The following is a 20,453-nucleotide window of genomic DNA, read 5'->3' as shown; positions in this document are numbered from 1 at the left end:
TTTCTAATATTCAACTTTTATCAGTGGCCAGCAAGCTGAACTCATCCAGGAATGGTTGTATTTTAGACGATACTTTAAAATCATCTCCTGAAGTCACTGATGTCAAAAGAAATCAGAAGAGTGACAGCAAAAGGAGCCTCTCAACTATTTTTTAGATATAGCACTGTACTCCAAAGGTGGAGATTTAGGTGATATGTCCCTTTAAGGCAAACTTGTCCATGGTGGCCAGGCTTGTCCATGGTGATTCGGGCAGTGCAGATATGTTGGGAGGTAATTTAAGGTGTCTGGCATTTACCTTAATAAAACCGTGGAACCTCTACAAAGAAAATGTCAGAATGGCGGTGAAGTTCACCTGAAGGAAACAAAAACATTTTGAATACATAAAGATGTGGATGTGGTAGGTAAACAGGAATGAATAATGCTTGTGTTTACATACTGTGGCATAGGGGTTCTCCACATGAGTCTCAGTAAGCTGGAGAACTAGCAAACAAAACGATTGCAGATGACATGGAAATGCATGCTGTCATATAGAAGCAAGTGAATGGCTGATTGGATCTAATTATTAGTTATTTGTATTAACCTTTACCCGGCACTGAGGTGGTGTGTCAGATAAAAACACAACATCCACGGTTGCTGGTCCTTTTCACTGTAATCATTGTCTTTAACCAAGATTGTTGGATTCGTTTTTTGTCTTCACTGATAGCATTGATTTATTTAAATTCTATGACATCTCTGTTAAAGTTATGTCTTTGAAGACCCCTGTTTTTGAAGGTGTTTGGTGTCACATGACACAATGTCTGAGGTCACAATTAATAAGATCAATGCAGAGGTCGTGCAGCTATCCAAAATTGATTTATTGATTTATTAATATTATTTGGAATTAGTTTAAAATTAGTATCAATTAAAAATACAATTAACAGAATCGATTCATTGGGTCACACAACATAAACTGATGGGAAAACAATTAAATCCATCATTAATTACCTAATTTCTTTCAAGAAAACAAAACAATCTATTATTCATTGTTCATTCTTTTTTTTGGCAGGTGTAAACGATGTTGTTCAGAATGGTTACGATTTTGTAAAATATATTTGTGCAACATAAAAATAACCATAAAATAGTTCAACTTATCATTTTGCAATAATTAACATTTTTCATTTGTTAATTACATTTTTTTAATCCAAACCTCACATATTTTTACTTGTCTGTGTAGCTCCAAAGAAAATGTATGAATTTGATGAATATAATGTAGAAAGAGCATTCTGATGAATTTTCTTTGTATGTTTTCTTTTTTTACCCAATGTAGTAAAATGGATTAATGACTACAGGCTTTCTAATTAGAACAATGGGTACAGTCACAACACCTGAAGGGCAGTGGTCGTGTCCATCCACTGGGTCAGAGATGGCCAGAGGTTGCTGGTCTTCTCTTTATTATTTTCACTTCGCACCACAGATTCAATGGAGAGGCTGTGGGCCTGACTGACCTGCGGTCACTTTTGGTCTGGCTGTTCCAGGTTAAAGTTACAGCTATTGACAAGTGATGGGAGCAGTGAGGGCTCTTATTGTTGGGCTCACAGTGGTACTTCTAGCCACGCCTTTCACACAACTCCTCACTGCCGTGCTGCAGGCTCGCTCTCTCTTTGATAGGAGTTTTCCCAAACAAATGTAAATATGCTAGAACAGGAACACGTACACTCCCACCTCTCTCTCTCTCTCTCTCTCTCTCTCTCTCTCTCTCTCTCAGCAGATTTATGAGTCGGATCGAGTCTCTGGGCTGTCACCACGCGGCACACTTTCAAATCAATAATATTAATTATCACAGCTGGGATGCTCTGCTCTAAAGGTGTTTATTTTCCTATTAGGAATAAGGGGGAAAAGTGAACCTTGATGGACTGCTAATGTGTATTAATGATCTAGGGACACTCTGTTATTTCACATTTAACTCATAAAGCACACACACAGCTATATACACGAATACCCCCCTCCAGACACCTCGCTCTGTTGCTGTTTCATAATAGTCAGCAAAAAGCTGTAGAAAACAGTATACTCAGTAGCAAATTACTTTGCACTTAACATGTTTGGGTGCCGTCCCATGAGGAAGTTGTGTAATGAGAAAAGATGGTACGACTGGAGCATACTCTGGAGCCATTAAGTAAAAATGCAGTAATGAAAATAATAATGACTTAATAAATTCTAATCACTATGTCTTGAAAGAGGCTGATGTAAAGAACTGAAACACCAGTTAGGAACCTTTCAGGCCTGGTGAGGAACCTCTCCTAACATACCCTGGCTTGCCAATTTATTAAAGGATAGAGTCTTGTGGTGGTGGATGCCTGAATTTACATCGTCTGCAAATTCACTGAAGTCTTTAGAGCTGGAGAATATGATATTTATACTGTATGCGCTCAGAAAAAATGGCTCATATGCAACTGAAAAGAGTTCTAGGGCATCTCCACGCATTGCCATTACCATGTTTGTGGCTCTTTGTGCTCTTGATGCAAAACCTATTATGTTAAATTATGTTAAAAGTATAAAAAAACAGATATGAAGAGACAAGGATGGATATGAATTGATTCTTACATGAAGTGGACATTTTTGTATTTAAGCAAGGTTATGGATGCTGAGCATTTTAGTTGCGAGATTTGGGGTGAATTGTTGGCGGAGGCGGCCGGTAATCTGCAGCATGGTGGAGAATAGCCTGTAATGCGTGACTTGCTCTTCACCCCCATTCACACAGGCCAAGTCATGCATAACTGCATAATCAGAAATGACACCGGGAAGGAGTTGGCTCACTTTAGGAAATTGATGTCGCGCATTCCCCCTCTAAAACCATTTACAGCCTCCAAACAGCCCAGGTGCTGGGGACAGTGAAATAAACAATGAGATTATCAAGATCTGCTGCTGCTTAAACACAAGTGGACAGAGGCTGGAGAATAGCCCAGTGGAGGAAAAGATCCCATGAAAAGGGACAGCGCTCAGAGGGATGGATAAAGGTGAGAGACTTAGTACACCAGAAGGATATATTCTAGAAACGGTTATATTCTATTCACAGGGTGGTCATTTTTACATGAAATCAAAAACTACGAACACATGTACTACTGATATATAGAGCAATATTGCTGGTTTCCGCAACGGCATTGTCTGTATATGAGTGACATTTCAACTTTTGATTCAATGGGAATGAACGCAGAAGTGCTAGCCGTCTGTGTTTGCAAAGATGCATATAATGCAAATAATATCCCTACTCCAGATACTGAATGCAAATAAAGTGCGGATTGTTTGCTCTGTAACATGAATGCACTTTTTAATAATCTAAAATTAATGCATCGTGCCAAGTCAACACCTTTTTTTTTAAACAATGGATTTTATGAAGATGATAACCCACTTTCCCGGGAGACCACACAATTCCAGATGCTTTTGGAACAAGTATAACTACACGAACATTTAACAACCCATTGATTGCAAATGCTCACTAGTTTACTAACCACCATTGCGTAACAGGGCAAGGGAATTATGCTGGTGTTTCATTTCCAGGTTTTTGCAGCGTCGTGTCTAGTTTAACAGAAAATCTGTGAAAACACTTACTCCACGTAGACAGAATGCTGCGGACAGAATTGTGCGAAGGCTCGGCCTTGAGAGGCGCAGGCAGCAATGAGGACCGGGTGTGTGTGTGTATGCATTTTCACTCGCCGGGCTCCATCAACGTAACGTATGTGTGAGGCATTAGGGTGGAGTCGGGGCTGTAGAAATGCCACTCAACTGCAAGGCAATCTTATCTGGCAGTTGCAGGCAGCTCTCTCTCTCTCTCTCTCTCTCTCTCCCTCCACCCCATCCCTCCCCTCATCTTATTCAGTAGGTGCCCTCTCTGGAAATAAAGGCACAACAATTAGCGTGTTTTTGTTGTTAGGACTGGATGGAGAATGAACCCACTCTCCCAGTGTGTTTTTATTTGATTTTTTTTTTTTGTATCATTAATTTCTTTTTAGCAAATGACTGAAGGAGGGGTAGAGCGGCAGCTCGCAGGAGGAGGGAGGGGGGCGAAACTCCCAGGAGCGAGGCGAAATGAATGGTTTCCCTGACAACGGCATGAGTTCATCAATTGCACTCTTTGTTTACTCTGCGAGCGTGTGTGCACCTGGCGAACGTGTGTACTCGTACACAATGGATATATATTTATTTGTGCCGGAGCGGGGAGGAACGTAACAAAGTGATTCTGCGGGAGAAATGCATCGCTTTCGGGCAAATGACTGGACCGTAAGACAAGTCGTTTTTCAAGCCAACTGTAACCGGTTTAAGAGATGCGTTCCCTCCACACACAAACCCTGTAAAATAAAATGAAAGAAAAGACACAAAAAAAAAAACAAAGACCTGCATCCTTTGTTTGCCTCCGTGGTGTCTTGAGGCAAAGTGTGAATAAGCTCTCGGAATCGGAACCAAATGGATGCAGACACAGTGAAATAAAATAAAATGTCATCAGCGGTGTTGCGTGCTTATTGCAGCGAATTTCTTTGCGCTGCCAATGTTCTGAATACTGTTTACCGAACAGTAAACATTTACTGGCTTTGCTGTGAGCTTTTCGGCCTTTTCACAGCACTGCCGCACACTTTCCATCCCTCAGTAAGTCCCTGGCGCGTTGTTATTAAAGCAATTTGTTCTGTACTCACACCCTACTTTTCTCTGATGTCCCAGCAGCAACACTGATTAGGTTTTTTTTAATGGTGATAAAACCCCTGCAAAGGAGAGAAAAGACACTGCCAGATTTGACCACACTTTTTGTAAGCCATTGAATGAGAATACAATGAGAGCTCATCATTGTTTTTCATCATTGTGCATTTCATCATTAGGTGAAGGTGGTTAGTTTCGGTTAAGATTTATATTGTCATAAAAGGCTTCAAAGATGCATTAAAACAACAACTATTAAACTGTACCATTCATAAAAACCTGAAATGTATTTCAGGAATGCAACTTTAGTTTTAAACACCCAGTTTACCACTACAATTTCACTACTATTAATACTTGTCACCAAGGAGAGCTGACGGGGGAGGGAAGTGCAGAGACGGGGACATTCTGGGAAGGGGATATTATTTATAACAATAAAGGAACTGAGACAAAATCAGGTTCGATGGCCATAAACAGCGCAGGCGTGTGCCGATTGCCAGAACCCAAAAACACAAACTGTTGTCAGGTCCACACAGAAGGTCAAGTTCATAAACTGAGTTCACGAAACTGACTCCACTAAAATGTCACCACCTCAGAGGGGCGGAGTCACAGGCTTTTAACAGCTGTCAGGATTGGGCACAGGTGATGTGTCCAGGTGTCGTCAATCCTGACTAGCACCTTCACCTGTATTTATAGTACATAATGTTTTATGCAGACTTTTTCGTATCATTTTATAGCATGTTATGGTTTGAAAATAATGATATTCAAGTGTTCACCCTTCCTCATTTAAGGGTTAACTTTGTCTTGTTTTTTTGTCAGCATGTTTAGTGAAACTCATTTCTCCCTCAAATACCCGAAACACCAAATTACTGCTTATAGTCATGCAAATATTTCGAAGAGAGGTGGCTTATGAGAGGATTTGCTGTGTTATGGGTAATTTCACAGCACTTAAATCTTGCGCTACACGGGCGTTTTCTCTTCTCTGAAATCAGCAAACAGACGATGGAGGGACATGGACTGCAGAAAACGAAGGTCTGAAGTTCAACCTTCAAAAGCAAAACATTCTCACCTTTCACTCCACAAATACTTGGCCTCGGCTAGTTATTATTTACGATGGATAAATTTATGGAATAATTCCTGAGAGGAAGGTTATTTCGTTCCTGAAGGTGAAAATGGATACGTTTAGCACTTAATGAATCTGGCCTGGGCCGCTCCCCCATATATCAGCATGTTATTAAGACGTTTTAAAATCCCATTATGGTGTTTCTCCTTGAACAAGGCATGCTTTTATGGGACTGCTCTGTCTTTAAATCTGACCTTTTAGCTCTGCTCTGGTATTGGACAGTAAAAGAAAATTGAGAAGAAAAAGTATGAGTGTGAAGAAATGTTGACCCTGGAAACTCTGTAAGATTTTTCAGTGACTCTGGGAATTTGGATGGATGCAAGGGTTCACCTGAAATAAAGAGCTGCTTAATGCCAGGTTGCAGATGGTTGACAGAGTCATGACAAGTTGAGGTTGATTCGCATTTTTGGTAATCGTGTCACAAATGGACACCGATCTCAGATCGCTTAAAAAGCCCCCGGTTGGTTATTAGCAAAGCTATTTTTGTTTTATATGGAAGAAAATCACCCAGGTCACTGGATTATAGCACTAAATGAGAAGCATTATGGGAAATACATTTCCCAGAGATATCAGTGTGATTATTATTATTACAGCAAAGGTTTCATTAATGACCTGAAAACTATGATCTAGTCTGAAACATATCAGTGTAGGAAACTTGAATCGTTTTTTGTTTCATTTAAGCAACACTGTGATGCCTGACGTGAAGTTTAAAGGAGTATGAAAGGAGTCAAAAAACAAACCACTCAGCCCTTTCAAATTTAATGAAAAAAGAAGGATAGAAAAGTCTGGCGAACGCACGACACAAAGGCTGCGATGGCAGAAGCATCTAATCCAGCCAATGCCATTCTTATCAGGTTCCAGTGGATTACTGTGAGGCTCCTAACCACTGAATCCTTCCTTGCCAGACTCCCTCCTCAGCCCAGCGGCCGGGGATCAATAGGGCCGCATTGATCGCTGCTCCTCCTGTGGCACTTTCCACTTTTATTATTGTTGCGTTTCCCTCACACCCAAGAATACGGCCAAGGCGTGGTCTAAAATACAAACTCTCTCTTTCGACTTCCTCGCTATCTGTTTTTTTTTAACGCATGGCTAGACCAAGTTTCTTCCTCAAGGTGAATCTTTGCATGGCAGTTTGATCAGGGCCGGGTAACAGCTGTTTGTGTGGGTGAGGTGTCTGACACTTCAAGCTTGTTGCCTTGTTGAGGCGACGACAGTTTCACACGCGAGAACTAACCTTTTTGCCTCTCCATTGTTTTTCCAGATGACTCGCCCCATCCAGGTGAAGCCGGCTGACAGTGAGAGCCGTGGAGGTAGTTGTCTTCTTTTCTCCATGCTTTTTATCTCTCATCCAGTCCCCTCCCTCCCATGACTCCCCTCAGCGCTTTTCCTCGCTCTTCCCTGCTCTTTCGTACCATTTGTTCTCCCTCTCTCTGTCTATCTGATGGATGCCGTGAGTATTCATTTTAATTAAGAAGGCTGTGGTGTTACTGAGTGCAGAGGAAGTGGCTTCTGTTGCCTGTCTAACCTTGTTCCTCGTGCCAAGCACATTACCACTACACTGTAAATTAAATAGTAATTAGCCCGCGATACTGGGACCACAGCCCCAGGCCCCAAAGCCCTCAACTGCATGTTTGGTCAAACCGAAGTGTATGTCCTAAACGAGGGCATAAACGGTTGGAAGACGAGGCGTGAACAGGGACGTGCTGCCTGCGGAACAGTCAGGCACCAAGATTTTCTTTTCTTTGTCCTGGATTTGGCTAGATTTGATTGCACCTGTTCAGATTGTACCTGGGTTTTCATTCGCTTCAAGTTCTTTTACATGTACAGACAGGCAGAGCACAGAAAACATGCAAGAAACATGGAATTTGCTGTATTTACAGTAGAGGCCATATAGAACAGCAGTCTGTTAATTTTCATTTTAGCACTTCATTTAGCTTTTATTTGCATTTGGTGAGTTGCTCTACTTTGAAAGTTTCACAGTGTGTACAAATATTGAGTACACTTGAGTACAAATTCTAGTAGTTTTTCCCAGTGTAGTCCAAGTTTCAGAAAACGGTTAACTCTTTAGTCACAAGAACTCACATCTATGGACAAAAAAAAAAAAAAAACATGTGTCATCAGGTGCAATTAGTGGTGAGTAGATAAGTGTCATTGTGCAGTAGTCAGTGGTCAGTAGTCTGGTGGAAGAGACTGTCCCCCAGTCTGCTGGTCCAGGACTGGATGCTGCAGTTCCGCCTGCCTGAACAGTTTATGGCTGTGGTGACTGGTCTCTTGGATAATTTTCCGCACTTTCCTCAGGCACCACTTGGTATAGGTACTGGATTCAAGTTACATTTTGAAAAAGAAAATCGGCATTTTTACTTATTCTGTCTTTTTGGGAGGTGTTGGAAAAATGGCATACAGTAAATTCAACATATAATGCAGTAAACTTCACATATAATATGTGCAAAGGAATGAGGATTGTGATGTTGTTTTTTTTTCCTTTGAGGCTTTACTTCGCTGTACCTTTAGCAATGGTGAGTGAGATCATGGATCCATCCCACCATCCATAAGCTCACCTAGAAACCCTCTGTTTTGGGATCCATTAGGGTGGCTTTCAGCTTGGCTGACTGTCAAACAACGCTGCCTTCAAAGGACAGATTCACCCCAGGAGACCGCTATAAAAAGGCCAAAGAAGATCAGTTGCGACGCTTGCCGCAGCCCAACCCACGCCCCCAAACAGTCAAAGTGGCAGACGAGTGGGTCTTGTGCTGTCAAGATTGATGCACCATAAAACCCCATTGATTTTGCCATTGTGGTGGTGTGTGTTCGCATTAACAGTGACACTCAGCTGTCTTTTTACTTTGCTCTGAGTGCCTGGCTTTAGGGCTCCCAAGGCTCTCCTAGGCAGGTCGCAGTTCCCGTTATTGCCTGGCTGCCGGTGGCCTGGTGGGGCTTAAACGAGCCCTCGGCCAGGTCTCAAAGTTGCTCATCACCTTAAATGAACAGATCTGAGAGAAATCAAGAGCACCAAGACGGCCTCAAATGGCTTTGCCCGGTGTCCAGTGATGCCATGGGGTCATCGTCCCAGCACCGTACCGGTTCCGATTAAGGCGCAAGGTCTTAATTATGTACTAGGAGCTGGAGAGACGCCACCAGGGATGGGGCCTGCAGGTTCTCAGGGGCTGGGGTGGGCTTCAGCCCACAGTGCTGCTTCTGCTCGGCTAATTACACTCTCAATCTCATTAAGCGAACACGAGGCCAGAGCACCTGTTCAGAGGCGTCCATTTGGGAGGCACCTGCTAAGCCTATAGGAATCCCATCCACAAGGACTAACTGTCACAGTTTATTAAGACTACAGAGGTAATGTGATTAAGCACCTTCAACATTTCCTTCTCATTACAATCTGCATTGGTGTGTTTGGTGCGGATGCAATTCTCCTTGATGGGTCACTTGATTGACACCCTGCCTAGTTAAATTTGGATATTGGTGTGTTATCATTAGAAGTATACTGAGCAATGACATTTTGCAACCTTGAATTGGTGAGGACACCATAAGTGGCTGTTAACTGTTGACAATGGCATGCAATTATCTTCAGTGGCGACTGCTCTTGTGCTGATAGAGTTTAGGACGGTACAAAGGCACGTTTTCTTTAGCCCGGTGAATGTTGCTGAAAATTGATAGACAAGTGACACCTCCACTGGGATGTTCACCATGCTGCAGCTCAAAGAAAAATGCGAACCTTGAGAGAATAAGGACTTTGATACCTGCTCCCCCATTGTCTAAATGGCTGGGTGTGAATATTAATCCTCCTGTGCTGTTCTAGTCTCATATATCAGCGTGTGTGTCACAAACTAGGTTTGACTCCGCTTTGGTCTATTGTAGAGTGTGTATCGTTCAGGAGAGCAGTGGGGTCTCTGAGGAACCACACACACACACACACACACACACACACACACACACACACACACACACACACATGGCTGTCTGCAGCACCTGGGATATGAAATACATTGATTTTGCTTCACATGCAGGGCAGATGACTGGCGCAGGCTGGATGTTAAGGCCGCTGATATTTCTTTTTGAAGGGCTGTTGAGTAACAGTGTGAACCCTTTGAGGCCTTACACAGGATAAATCAGCTTTAACTGCTTTGATTTCCACCTAAACCCCTCCCCGGACCCGGGGCCCTCTGCCACCCTCAACTCGCCCACCAAAGAAAGACAGAGTCTGTGCCAATTTTGGTTTTATTTTGTTTTAATTTGTAATTGGATTGAGTCTATGAAGCCTGCACTGAAGCAGGGCTGTGGAAGTTGGGCCCCTCAGCTCAACCGATGCCTGACAGCAGAGTTCAGACCTTCACAGAACTGCTAATTAATTCAAAATCTTACATCTTGAAATATGATTTTTTTTTGCGCCGAGTTTTTGCCTTTGAATTTATCATAATTTTTTTGTTTGTATTTTTTTCTTGTTAAGTAAAATTATATTAATGGAAAATTAAGAGGACATGCATTATAACTTTATAGTTATCTTAATCAATGAACCAACTCACAATATCTTGGCTACATTGCTAAATTGGAATCTCTGTCTTTTATGTTTACATTCTCAGCATTAATCAGATACTCTTGTACAGAGCGATTTATAATCAGTAGTTACAGGGACAGCCCCCCTGGAGACACTCAGTGGTTAATGGTAGCAAGTGGTGTTTGAACCTGTGACTTTATGGTCTTCTGGTGAGTAGTACCACCCCAATAAGGATTTTGTGTACCTACTCTCTGACACATACATTCAGTATATATGTGGTTTATGTCCATTCACACACATGCAGTATAGACACTGTTACATACACTCAAGCATGTTTCTTCATTTTACTTTTTTCTATTTTAGACTCATGTGCACTGACTCCAAAATGTAACAGAATGGGTCAATTTCCGCTTCAGTCCTCCTCCTACCAGAGTTTCCCGGCAAGACTGAGCTGCAGCTTGCTGTTTGTTTTTGCTCCAGTCTGAAGGACAGAGAACAGGATTACTCAGGAACGGTGAAGTGACCGGCGGCACAAACAAGCCGGTGGGCCCTGCGTACGTGGAGGTGGGGGTCTGTGGAACAGCGTCTCTCTTGCTGCGTTCGCTGAGGGAGAAACACAGCAGTGTGACCTCACATATTACATACCGCTTAAGTAATGAGGGAGCTGCTCCTCTGAACCGCTTTGATCTGAGCAGATCTCCAAACTGTACACCCAGGGGATGGTGGCGAGGGGACTGCTCCTACTCCTGCTACAATAACCCAGACAACAGGGATTTGTTGGTTCAACACATCTTTTTTTTTCACATTTCGCATATATATTTTTCTAATTTATTAGCTTTTGTTTATTAAATATAATAAATCTACCACATTCTGTGAACAAGCCTCATCTCATTTGGATCAGTGTGCTGGTCAAGCAGCATAACCAGGTTGGCAACAATGACCACTATGATCACCAACACTGGTCAGTTTTAAACATTTCAATCTTATTAACTAGTGGCACAGCTGTCAATAAAATGTGCAAAAAACATGCTGATTAGGAATAAACCTACTTTAAATGTAATGTTATTTGCACCTTAATAACTTAGTTGATAGTCTCACTTAACAGTTTTGAAGATCAGATATAAACTACAAAGCACTGGTGTAGCAGATTTAGCATCTGCTAAATACTGTAAATGTAAACATTTTTTTGTGCCAGTTTTTCTATGAAGGCTCCACCACTATTGTAAATGTAAAATATTCTAATAAGCATAACCACAAGAAATGCTTTACTTTACTTTACATTACTTTACTTTATGTCATCGTAAGCCAAGCAAAGACTATACATACATGAAAGACAGAATATTATATGTAAATGTGCTGATATAACTGATTCCATCAACACCATCAACAAATTTAGTGTGAAATACAGCATAATTCTTTTCATATATCTCCTCAGGAGTTTATACAGGTTCCATATGCTGCATTCACTTATCAAATTATTAAATAATACAGGATTTTTTTCTTATGAAATATGACATATGTTATTAGGATTTTGGTATTTCTGCTTGGTGTGAAAGCAGATCCTGCATGTAATGAAACGTGCTTCTGAAAAGTCATCTCACGGACAGCCATTCAAAAAGAAAATACTGAACAGCACCTCTGTCCCCCATGACAGGTCATATACATCCACCCACACCCACTTCCTATGTTTATGCTCTCGGTGTGCATGGAAAATTATTTGCACTTAGCCTAGTTATATGTAGCATGATGCACGGCTCTTAATCAGCCACACTCATCTACATAGTCATATTAGTGCACATGTTGTCAGTGTACACACACACATACACACACACACACTGAAATAAAATAAAATGGAATTGGCTGCATGCGCCAGTACAGAAATTCATTTTGGCGCTGTGCTGCCTGTACACCCGGACCACCAAAGGTTACTGTTGAACACAAAAAGTAAAGGTCAGAAATCATGTTTAGTTTTCCTCTGGCTGTAAGGTAATTCCAGCCCAGCAGATTGTGTCCTGACGAGCGGTGGCGATGCTCACGTTGAAGGCACCCCGCGCAAGGTTATCCAGCCATGCCTACTCCTCCGCCGTCACCCCTAATAAGACCGCCTTTCTTATCACTGCAACAATCACCTTGAGAAACACACTTGTCTTCTTTCAGAGGAAAAAAATATATATAAAAATCAGGTTCTCATTAAAGCCTGTCACCTTCCGTGGAGACCGGAAAGACCTGCGCCCTGAGTGTGTGCAGCCACACACATAAATATTACACTGTACTTTGCGATTGGGTGACAGCACTGGCTGTGGCCCTTTAACACAGTGCTGCTATAAAACTGCACTCTGGCGGAATTATAATCAGCGTACACATTAAAGCTGCACGCAGTTGTGGGAGTTCTTGCATGAATGGATCCTACGATGTGATCTGATCTTCGAGAACAGGACAGAACAGTGTCCTCTTACTTAACTTCAATCTCAATACTAGTTTCTTTCTACAGGGTTGGCCATTTATATAGTATGTATACGCCTTAATAAAATGGGAATGGTTGGTGACATTGAACACATTTTATAAGTGGTCAGAAACTATAAGTGGTCAGAAACAAGTTACGTTAAAACCAAGCACACCATTGTTTTTCTTATGAAATTACCAATAAATTTGATGTGTCACATGACCCTCTTCCTAATGAAAAAACTGAAGTTGGATCCAAGATGACCGACTTCAAAATGGCCACTATGGTCACCACCCATCTTGAAAAGTTTGCCCCCTCGCATATACTAATGTGCCACACGCAGGATGTTAATATCCCCAACCATTCCCATTTTATTAAGGTGTATCCATATAAATGGCCCACCCTGTATATCTGCGTAGGAAGACTGTAGTTAATTTCCAAGTGACTGGCTCCATTTCTACTAAGCAAAAATGCGAACCCATCATGCCCACTGAGGCTGGGTGGGTCCACTGGTCATTGCAGAAGCGGTTTAGTCACTAGTGAAATGTTACAGAAATACCGTAGACATTTAGTGGGGATGACAGCTCTGGGTTCACTGTTGGTGGGGATTAAAACTTTCAGTAATTATGGAACTCAAATATTTTTTCTGAATGGATTTATCAGCTATTGATTTGCAGGTTATTTAATAATTTAATTGGATGAAAACCACATTTGGGCAAGATTAAATCTGTAGCCTTTGTACAGTAAATCACTTTAATCAATTGGCAACATGTTTCCTGCCTTACATGACACTGTGTGTGTGTGTGTCTGTGTGTATATAAATTTTAATAATACTTTTTTTGATTATTGATGCCTGGAATCAGTGTAATTATGTATGTATGTACTTATGTAATTATCATTATGTATGTCTTACAATAATGATATTGTAATTTAAGTGGAATACTGAAAAAGAAGCAAACTATTTTGTTTTAGTGGCAAGTTGCTGAGTGCAAAATTTCATGTTTAGAGGTACGGTAGTGCATATTTTCTATATTAGATCAGATTTTTGCCTCCTCATGAGGGAGTGTGTGTGTGTGTGCGTGTGTCTGTGTGGGTGTGTGTGCTGTGATTGCAGAGCACCAGAGGACCCCTCTGGGCATCTTGATTGGCCGAGCGGCTCAGTAAGAGCACCGCCAAATCACTATAATCACCCGCGTGCTCTCAGAGTTAATGACACTACTTCATAACCAACTCTGCTCATTAGAGCGCAGTAAGATACTCTCCCCACAGCACACACACACACACACACACATTGTCCCCTCATACACAGAGTAGCATTTGTGTATGCTACATGTGTATGATTAAAAAATTAAACATCAAACACGTATGTACGTGTACACACACAGGAAGCCAACGGAAGACGATGGAGGGCAGGAGCACCCAGATGGGGCGGGGCAGGGCCCAGTGCAGCACTGGGAGAGCAGGTCCATTAGCAGATGGGAAGGGGATTAGACCGGGCGGCTGCAGAATTCTCCCCAACTTTTCCCAGGCTGCGCGGCGCACCGCCGCCAACGGAGTCGTGTTTTAATGAGCCCTGCGCAGGATCCACCTGCTTATTACTGTGACAGTGTGGGCGCCTGATTAAATCAGCATTCACAAATATAATGCAAATCAACTGGAGATTGGGATTTCTCTTTGTGTGCTCTGCCCCGCGCTGGATTTTCTGCCCCACTTCTGCTCCTCGCTCTGCTAATCTCTCCTGATTGAATTAAAGTCTCTTCAATTTTTTTTCGGATCTACATACACACATACATTTAAACAGTATTATTAACATGCATGTAAAATAGATGCTCAAGCACACAGAAGCGTGCGCACACAGAGCCAAGTGTGGCAAACACTTCATTCATCTCCATGGTTACTTTTGAAATGCACTGCTGGCGGGCGGAGATATACGGGATATCTTTATATCGCACAGGTCGAGATTTTTTTTTTTCCTCTGTTCCCGCTTTTCGCATGTTGTGTGTGAAGAGGAATATTCTAGCTTGGCTAACATTATGAGATGTAAAAAGATGGCAGCGTGTGACCTTGCAGTTGCTGCTGGCGTCAGAGAGAGACAGACTGTGGGAGCGTAAGCACTGCACTTCAGGACATTACTCCGCTGAGTCTAAGAGTCTTTTTAGACGCATGCATTTTCTTTCTGTCTATTGACTTTTAAGCATTTGTGCCAGTTTTTTAACAGGGTGGTCATGCAAGAGCAAATTCTGGATTTTCATTGATAGCCTAGCAAGAGACAGAATCATTATTTCCAATAGATAAATAATGCATAGAGTTTGTGAGATTCATAGAGAAAATCAGCAAATATAATCTGGTCTGGTGAGCACTTTTGCTTGTGCATAAGTCTCAGCATTTCATTTTTTCCCTCCAGTTCCGCTAAATGTAATAAGTGCTGGAAGTGACATGTTGGCAGCCATTAGATGACAGATAGCATTCTAAATAGAGGCTAATATATGTGGGAGGTGTTGATATTAGAATATGCAATACAGTGAGGTCTTCTGTTTGTATCAGTACATAAAGCAGAATCAGATTGTTAAAAGACTGAAACCGTCTACGGCTCTCTAGTAAGCCCGTTGCAAGACAAGTGTCCTTCTTAGTTTGAGCCTGTCCAGTACTCGTGCCTTTCAAATAGTGAATGCACTTCTGCCTGGTTATTTAAAATCAGGTGTAGCTAGTTGGTTCAGTGCGATTGCATGATGGGCCAAAAAAATAAAAAAAACTGGTGCTAAATGCACTTGGGCCATCCACTTCAGATCGTTAAGATCCTAGAGTCCCTAGAGTAACTTGTAAAACACTGCAGTAAATTGTCCCTATAATCCTAAATCAATGGTGTATTCATTTGCTCCAAGATCACAAGGGCATGGAAGTAAAAGCAGGCTTGTTTTTACATAACCATCCCAGGCATTACTGCTCAGATCCAGTGCAATTTGTGGTTTTATACAAACAAGATATTATTTATATCACAAAACATTCTAGACATTTGTGTACTGTGCACATCTTAAGAAAAGCCACAGCTTAAGCTTCTGCAAAATCAATGTGTGCTTTAGCGTGTGTGGATGGATTTTTTTTTTTGTTTTTGCAATGAAAATGGATTTTGGTTGAGTCGATGGGAAATTAATTTGTGCGTAGGCAGTATGTATGAAGTGGCTGCCATTAATTCTTTATGTAATTTTTTGGCAGTGACCCCCTTTGGTGTTATCCAGTAATTCAACGGAACATTTCAAATGATTCAAATAAAATGTGCCTTTGGCCTGCAGCCTTCAGTGCAACTCCGTTGCAAGCGGAGAGCACAGTGCAGCTCCTTTGAAAGTGTTTCACGCTTACCTCTTCACACTCTTCCCATAACCTATTTTTTCAGCTCCCTTTCTGTCCTTCTCTTTTAAAAACCCAGTCCGATTTCTTACGGGTACATTTTTTTTTTGATGCCCAGTGCTGGATTAAGACCTTGGAGGAAATATTTGGGCATGTCGAGGACTCTGGTGCAATGCCCCATTAGAGTGGGCCCACAGTGCTTCAGTGATCTCTGCAAAGAGGCTTCTAAATGGGGCATGATGCCGAAAGCGGCGCCTGCGATCAGCGTCTGGAGCAGCCCGATGATTACCCGCCCAGCAGTCAAATGACTGCACAGGTAATGGAGAGAGAACCACTTATTCCCTGGCTGTAAAAATGTTGTACTTGGAGGATCTGTAACCTTTTGGCTGTGGTGCATGAAAGAACACGGACTGCATTAACATGAGGAAGCCTCTATGTATACATACCTGTGGCTTCATTAAAGCTCTGCCAACCGGTGCGTTGATTCTCTCAGCACCGACCGTTTCGTCCTTGGAACCCTTCAGAATAGCCAATGCCCCCCCCCACCCTCCACCCCTTCTTTTTTCCTTTTAACGCCTTTCCCACTGATGGGTATATCAGGCTCAGGGCTCCAGCCTAACCAATGTCAGGGGTGATTTCTGAATGGCTCTCAGCACAAAGAAGTTAATAAGCGTAGCCCCAAGACAGTTCTCATCTTAGGCACAGAGCTGAGCTGAAACACAGGGCGGACTGATTGCTCCTTTACAATAAACATGAAGGACTGCAAGAAATACAAAGGCAGCGTGCTTCAAATAGCTGCCCTACCTTTGGCTGGAGGAACTCTGACCTGACACCTGAACCAATTTTTACAGAACATGAACTTCAAAGAGCACTTTGATGGCAGCGAGACTTATTGGCAAGATCAGAGCCGCAGTGGCTCTTTACTCTAGATTAGCTTCCCAGAGCTCAGCTTGGAGTGATGAGAGAGAGAGGTAGCATCCTGGAAAAAATGTGGGTGCCAATCCACATTTGGGTCTGGCACAGGACCAGTTTTGCCTAGAATCAGACAAAGAGCACTCATTTTATACAGGGATTAACTATGTTCTGTGCATGGGCCTTGTTGGTTGATGTAAGGTCAAAGGCGTCCTCAAAATGTACATAAATAAATAAAAGAAATAAGAAACCTTAACTTTTTTCTTGATGATTTGAGCATGTGATGTCAATTATGCAGCAGCATGTCTGAGAGCTGTCAATCATTGCCGTGGGCAGTGTTGGGGACTAACGAATTACATATAATGGTGGTACATAATTTAATTCCTAAAGAATTGTTATTGTAATCTGTTAAACCTGGAAAAGGTGTAATTAAATTACAGACTAGACAGTTACCAGGAGCAAGGTGCATGATCAAAAGGGAATTATGGGAAATGTGTGGGAGACAAAGCAGACTGGTCAAGTGCCCAACTCTGTAACCAAATAAAAGTCTGAACCAAGCCCAGGTCCCACCCAATGTCATGAGTCCGTTATGTGCTGGAATCTGTTAAGATTGGAAAGTGATTTTGCTTCTGCACACAACACAGTCAAACTTGAATTTGAAAAGGAACAAGGCACTGAAGCAGGCTCTGAAACCAAGATGGAAGACAGGTTGATTACAGCAGTGATTATAAGTTGATTATAGCGATTTAATTAAACGATATCATCTTACCATGACATGTGAGGAAGGCAGTAGCTAGTGAAAGATGCCAGATGCTGTAGTCCTGCCTGGTGTGTTTTGACAGTGAAAGGTGCTTATTATAGGCCGTATGTATGAAATGGAAATAGCATGTGATAACAATAGACCTATGTTTCAGTTTGTTGACTGAAATAGAGATATAGTTACTAGAGGTAAAGGTGGTGGTAGCCTAGTGGGTAACATAACCATAAAGTTCATCACAACAGTTAATGTTCTTGAACAATTTGATTTCACATTGTTGATTTTATAAAAAGTTACAACTTTATAACTGTAGTGATCTTATGCTAAAAATGATGCCTGAAGTCTGTCCTTGTGGTTGCTTTTATTATATTATCTTTAAAGTTGTTTAGTACTGTTGTAAGGTAAACACTGCCAGGTTAAGGCATTTCTTAATGGATAACAGTTAAGAACATTTATTCATAATTTACAAAAGTAATCAACAAGTAATCAAATGTAATTGATTACATTACTTTTATATAGTAATGAAAATAGTTATATTACTGTTAAATTAGAAATAGGGTAACTTGCAACTGTAACAAATGAAACATTTTAAGAACTCTCCTCAACACTGGCCATGTGCTCCTCCCATTTTAAAGTTTGTTCTGGGTTGCAGAAAGTTTGTTCGTCGGATATCTTCTCAATGTGACATCTCAACAGGGACACATTCTCTTAATTGCTCCTGTGGATATAATATTTGATCTTTGTAAAAGGCACACCCTTTCCCCCCGGTGGATAGCATTATATACAATGAGATGACATTGACCAAAATATTTTTTACAGTATTGATTTTCTACACTCAGGAGAGGTAAATAGGCCTGTCTGTGCTTGTCCAGGAGGTGCGCTTTAAACACATAGTAGTCAATAGGATTCCGTTCTCCTCGTGTCGCAAACAGATTAAAAAAAAATAGCACATACTGGAATTTCTCTCAAGCCATAACAAAAAAAAACATATTGTGGTTCTGGTCATGGACTTTTGCCTCCCATTAATGCTACGGGGGAATAAGGGAGTAGCAAATGTGCACTTTGGGGGAAGATGCATTTAGGACACGCCTGTGCTGCTGGTGTTGCTAATGCTTGGGAAAACTGGGATTGATTCGGCATGTTAAAGCAGGACCTTGAACACTGCAGGACCCTCCCCTTCCTGTTTGGGAATTTACAAGGCCGACGTGCAATCTTGAGGGTCCGCTCAATCTATACGGCATCTTGCCCCGGCCTAACAAGAGCAATCCAACATGCAAGCTCACCGACTCTGACAGCAGGCATCAAAACGAGATTGTTGCGGCCGTGATAAAACTGGTCATTGTGCTTGGCGTAATGATGGCTTTAAACGTGGTGTTAATAGGAAATGCTATGCTTCCTCGCCCTGTGGAAGTTTACTGCTGATCGGATGTCCCCCTCCTTCATCTTTTTATTTTTTTATTTTAGAAAGCTATTCCTGGGCTCCTCGGTGTACAGTCTGAATTATTAATCTGAAGAAATGGGATCCTTGCGCATCAATGAGACAGGGTTTTTATTTGTACCGCTGATGCCATTAAAGCAGAATAAACAATGCGCCGGCCGCTTCTGATTATTCTGCCTTTCCCTCCTTTCTCATCTCCGTTCAGCTGAAGCAGGTGTCTTTCAGCAAACAGGCCGGAGACACACCAGAATCCTGCCTCGTATTTTATCACATCACTGCTACACTGAAGTGCGGTTTCTACATATATGCGTTTTCATTTAATCCACACTGACTGCCAGTGAATCATTATTGAAAAGACCTTAAATTGTTATTCTGCCAAACCCGTCTCCAGCACCCAGCTACATGGGCCCTATTGTGATGACATTAATAAAATGTCAGAGATGCGATATATGGCATATATATATATATATATATATGAGCGGTGTGGCCATCCCCCAGTCAGTTCTAATCTGACATTAGGATTCGGCACAGCATTTAACTCGTCTCTACACTGGTGCATGCTCTGCTGCAGCTAAAGGGTAAACATAGCTGTGGGGAGGCACTCTGCCTCCCCCAGAAGACCTTGGGCCACCATGTGGCCGAGCTGTCCAAACAACCTGCGTGTCTTCCTCTCCTCATTTCCAGCAATGCTGATGACCTTTTCAGCAGAGTGTGGCACATTTAAGGTCGCTGGAAGCTTGGTTGTAATAAGCACCTTCAGATGAGATTAGAGCTGAAATGGTGTGAGATGTAGAGGATGCGAAAAGGGTGTGCGGTTGAAAAGCAGAAACCAGAGACTACAGCCTTAGTCTGTGAATGCACAAATCTTCTCTGTCATTGGTCAGTTTCAACAGCTTTTCTGTTGTTTTGGATGTTAATAGCTAATCGGTTGTGTTGATTGCCATTGACAAAAATTATTCTTTAGATGATTATGCCGTGGATGATGCTCTGGCCTAATGATGATTGCACTGATACTAAGGGTGGGGTTCATTCACCATGATAAGGCCAAAGGCATCCTAGGATTTATGTGAACAGCTTGGTACTAATTACCTTTTTTGTAATTTTGTGTGTAATTTTCTTTGGACCTTTAATTCATTTTGATAGGCGGGGGTTTAAATCATCCAGTAAGGTTGAAGTAGTTTGTGTAGATCATGGTCCTCCTCCCATTTGAAAGCACCAACAATCTTCTCTTCAAGATACAGCAAGTTACCAAGCTGTTCCTTCTTGTTTTAACCC

At 41.9% G+C, this 20,453-nt stretch overlaps 1 protein-coding gene across 6 annotated transcripts in view; it reads left to right on the top strand.

Moving 5' to 3' along the window:
- Positions 1-20,453, top strand: part of celf5a (cugbp, Elav-like family member 5a) — a 148,908-nt gene that overhangs the window by 77,323 nt on the left and 51,132 nt on the right. For all 6 annotated transcript variants that reach the window (XM_029001940.1, XM_029001939.1, XM_029001938.1 and 3 more), the window contains exon 3: positions 7,044-7,092. In XM_029001940.1, coding sequence (XP_028857773.1) covers positions 7,044-7,092 — 49 coding nt within the window. The remainder of the gene's footprint in view (positions 1-7,043; positions 7,093-20,453) is intronic.

The sequence above is a fragment of the Denticeps clupeoides genome, chromosome 13, assembly GCF_900700375.1.
Source record: "Denticeps clupeoides chromosome 13, fDenClu1.1, whole genome shotgun sequence".
In the NCBI taxonomy this organism is placed as follows: Eukaryota; Metazoa; Chordata; class Actinopteri; order Clupeiformes; family Denticipitidae; genus Denticeps; species Denticeps clupeoides.
The sequence above is the reverse complement of the archived record's forward strand: the minus strand, read 5'-3'. Positions and strand labels throughout refer to the sequence as shown.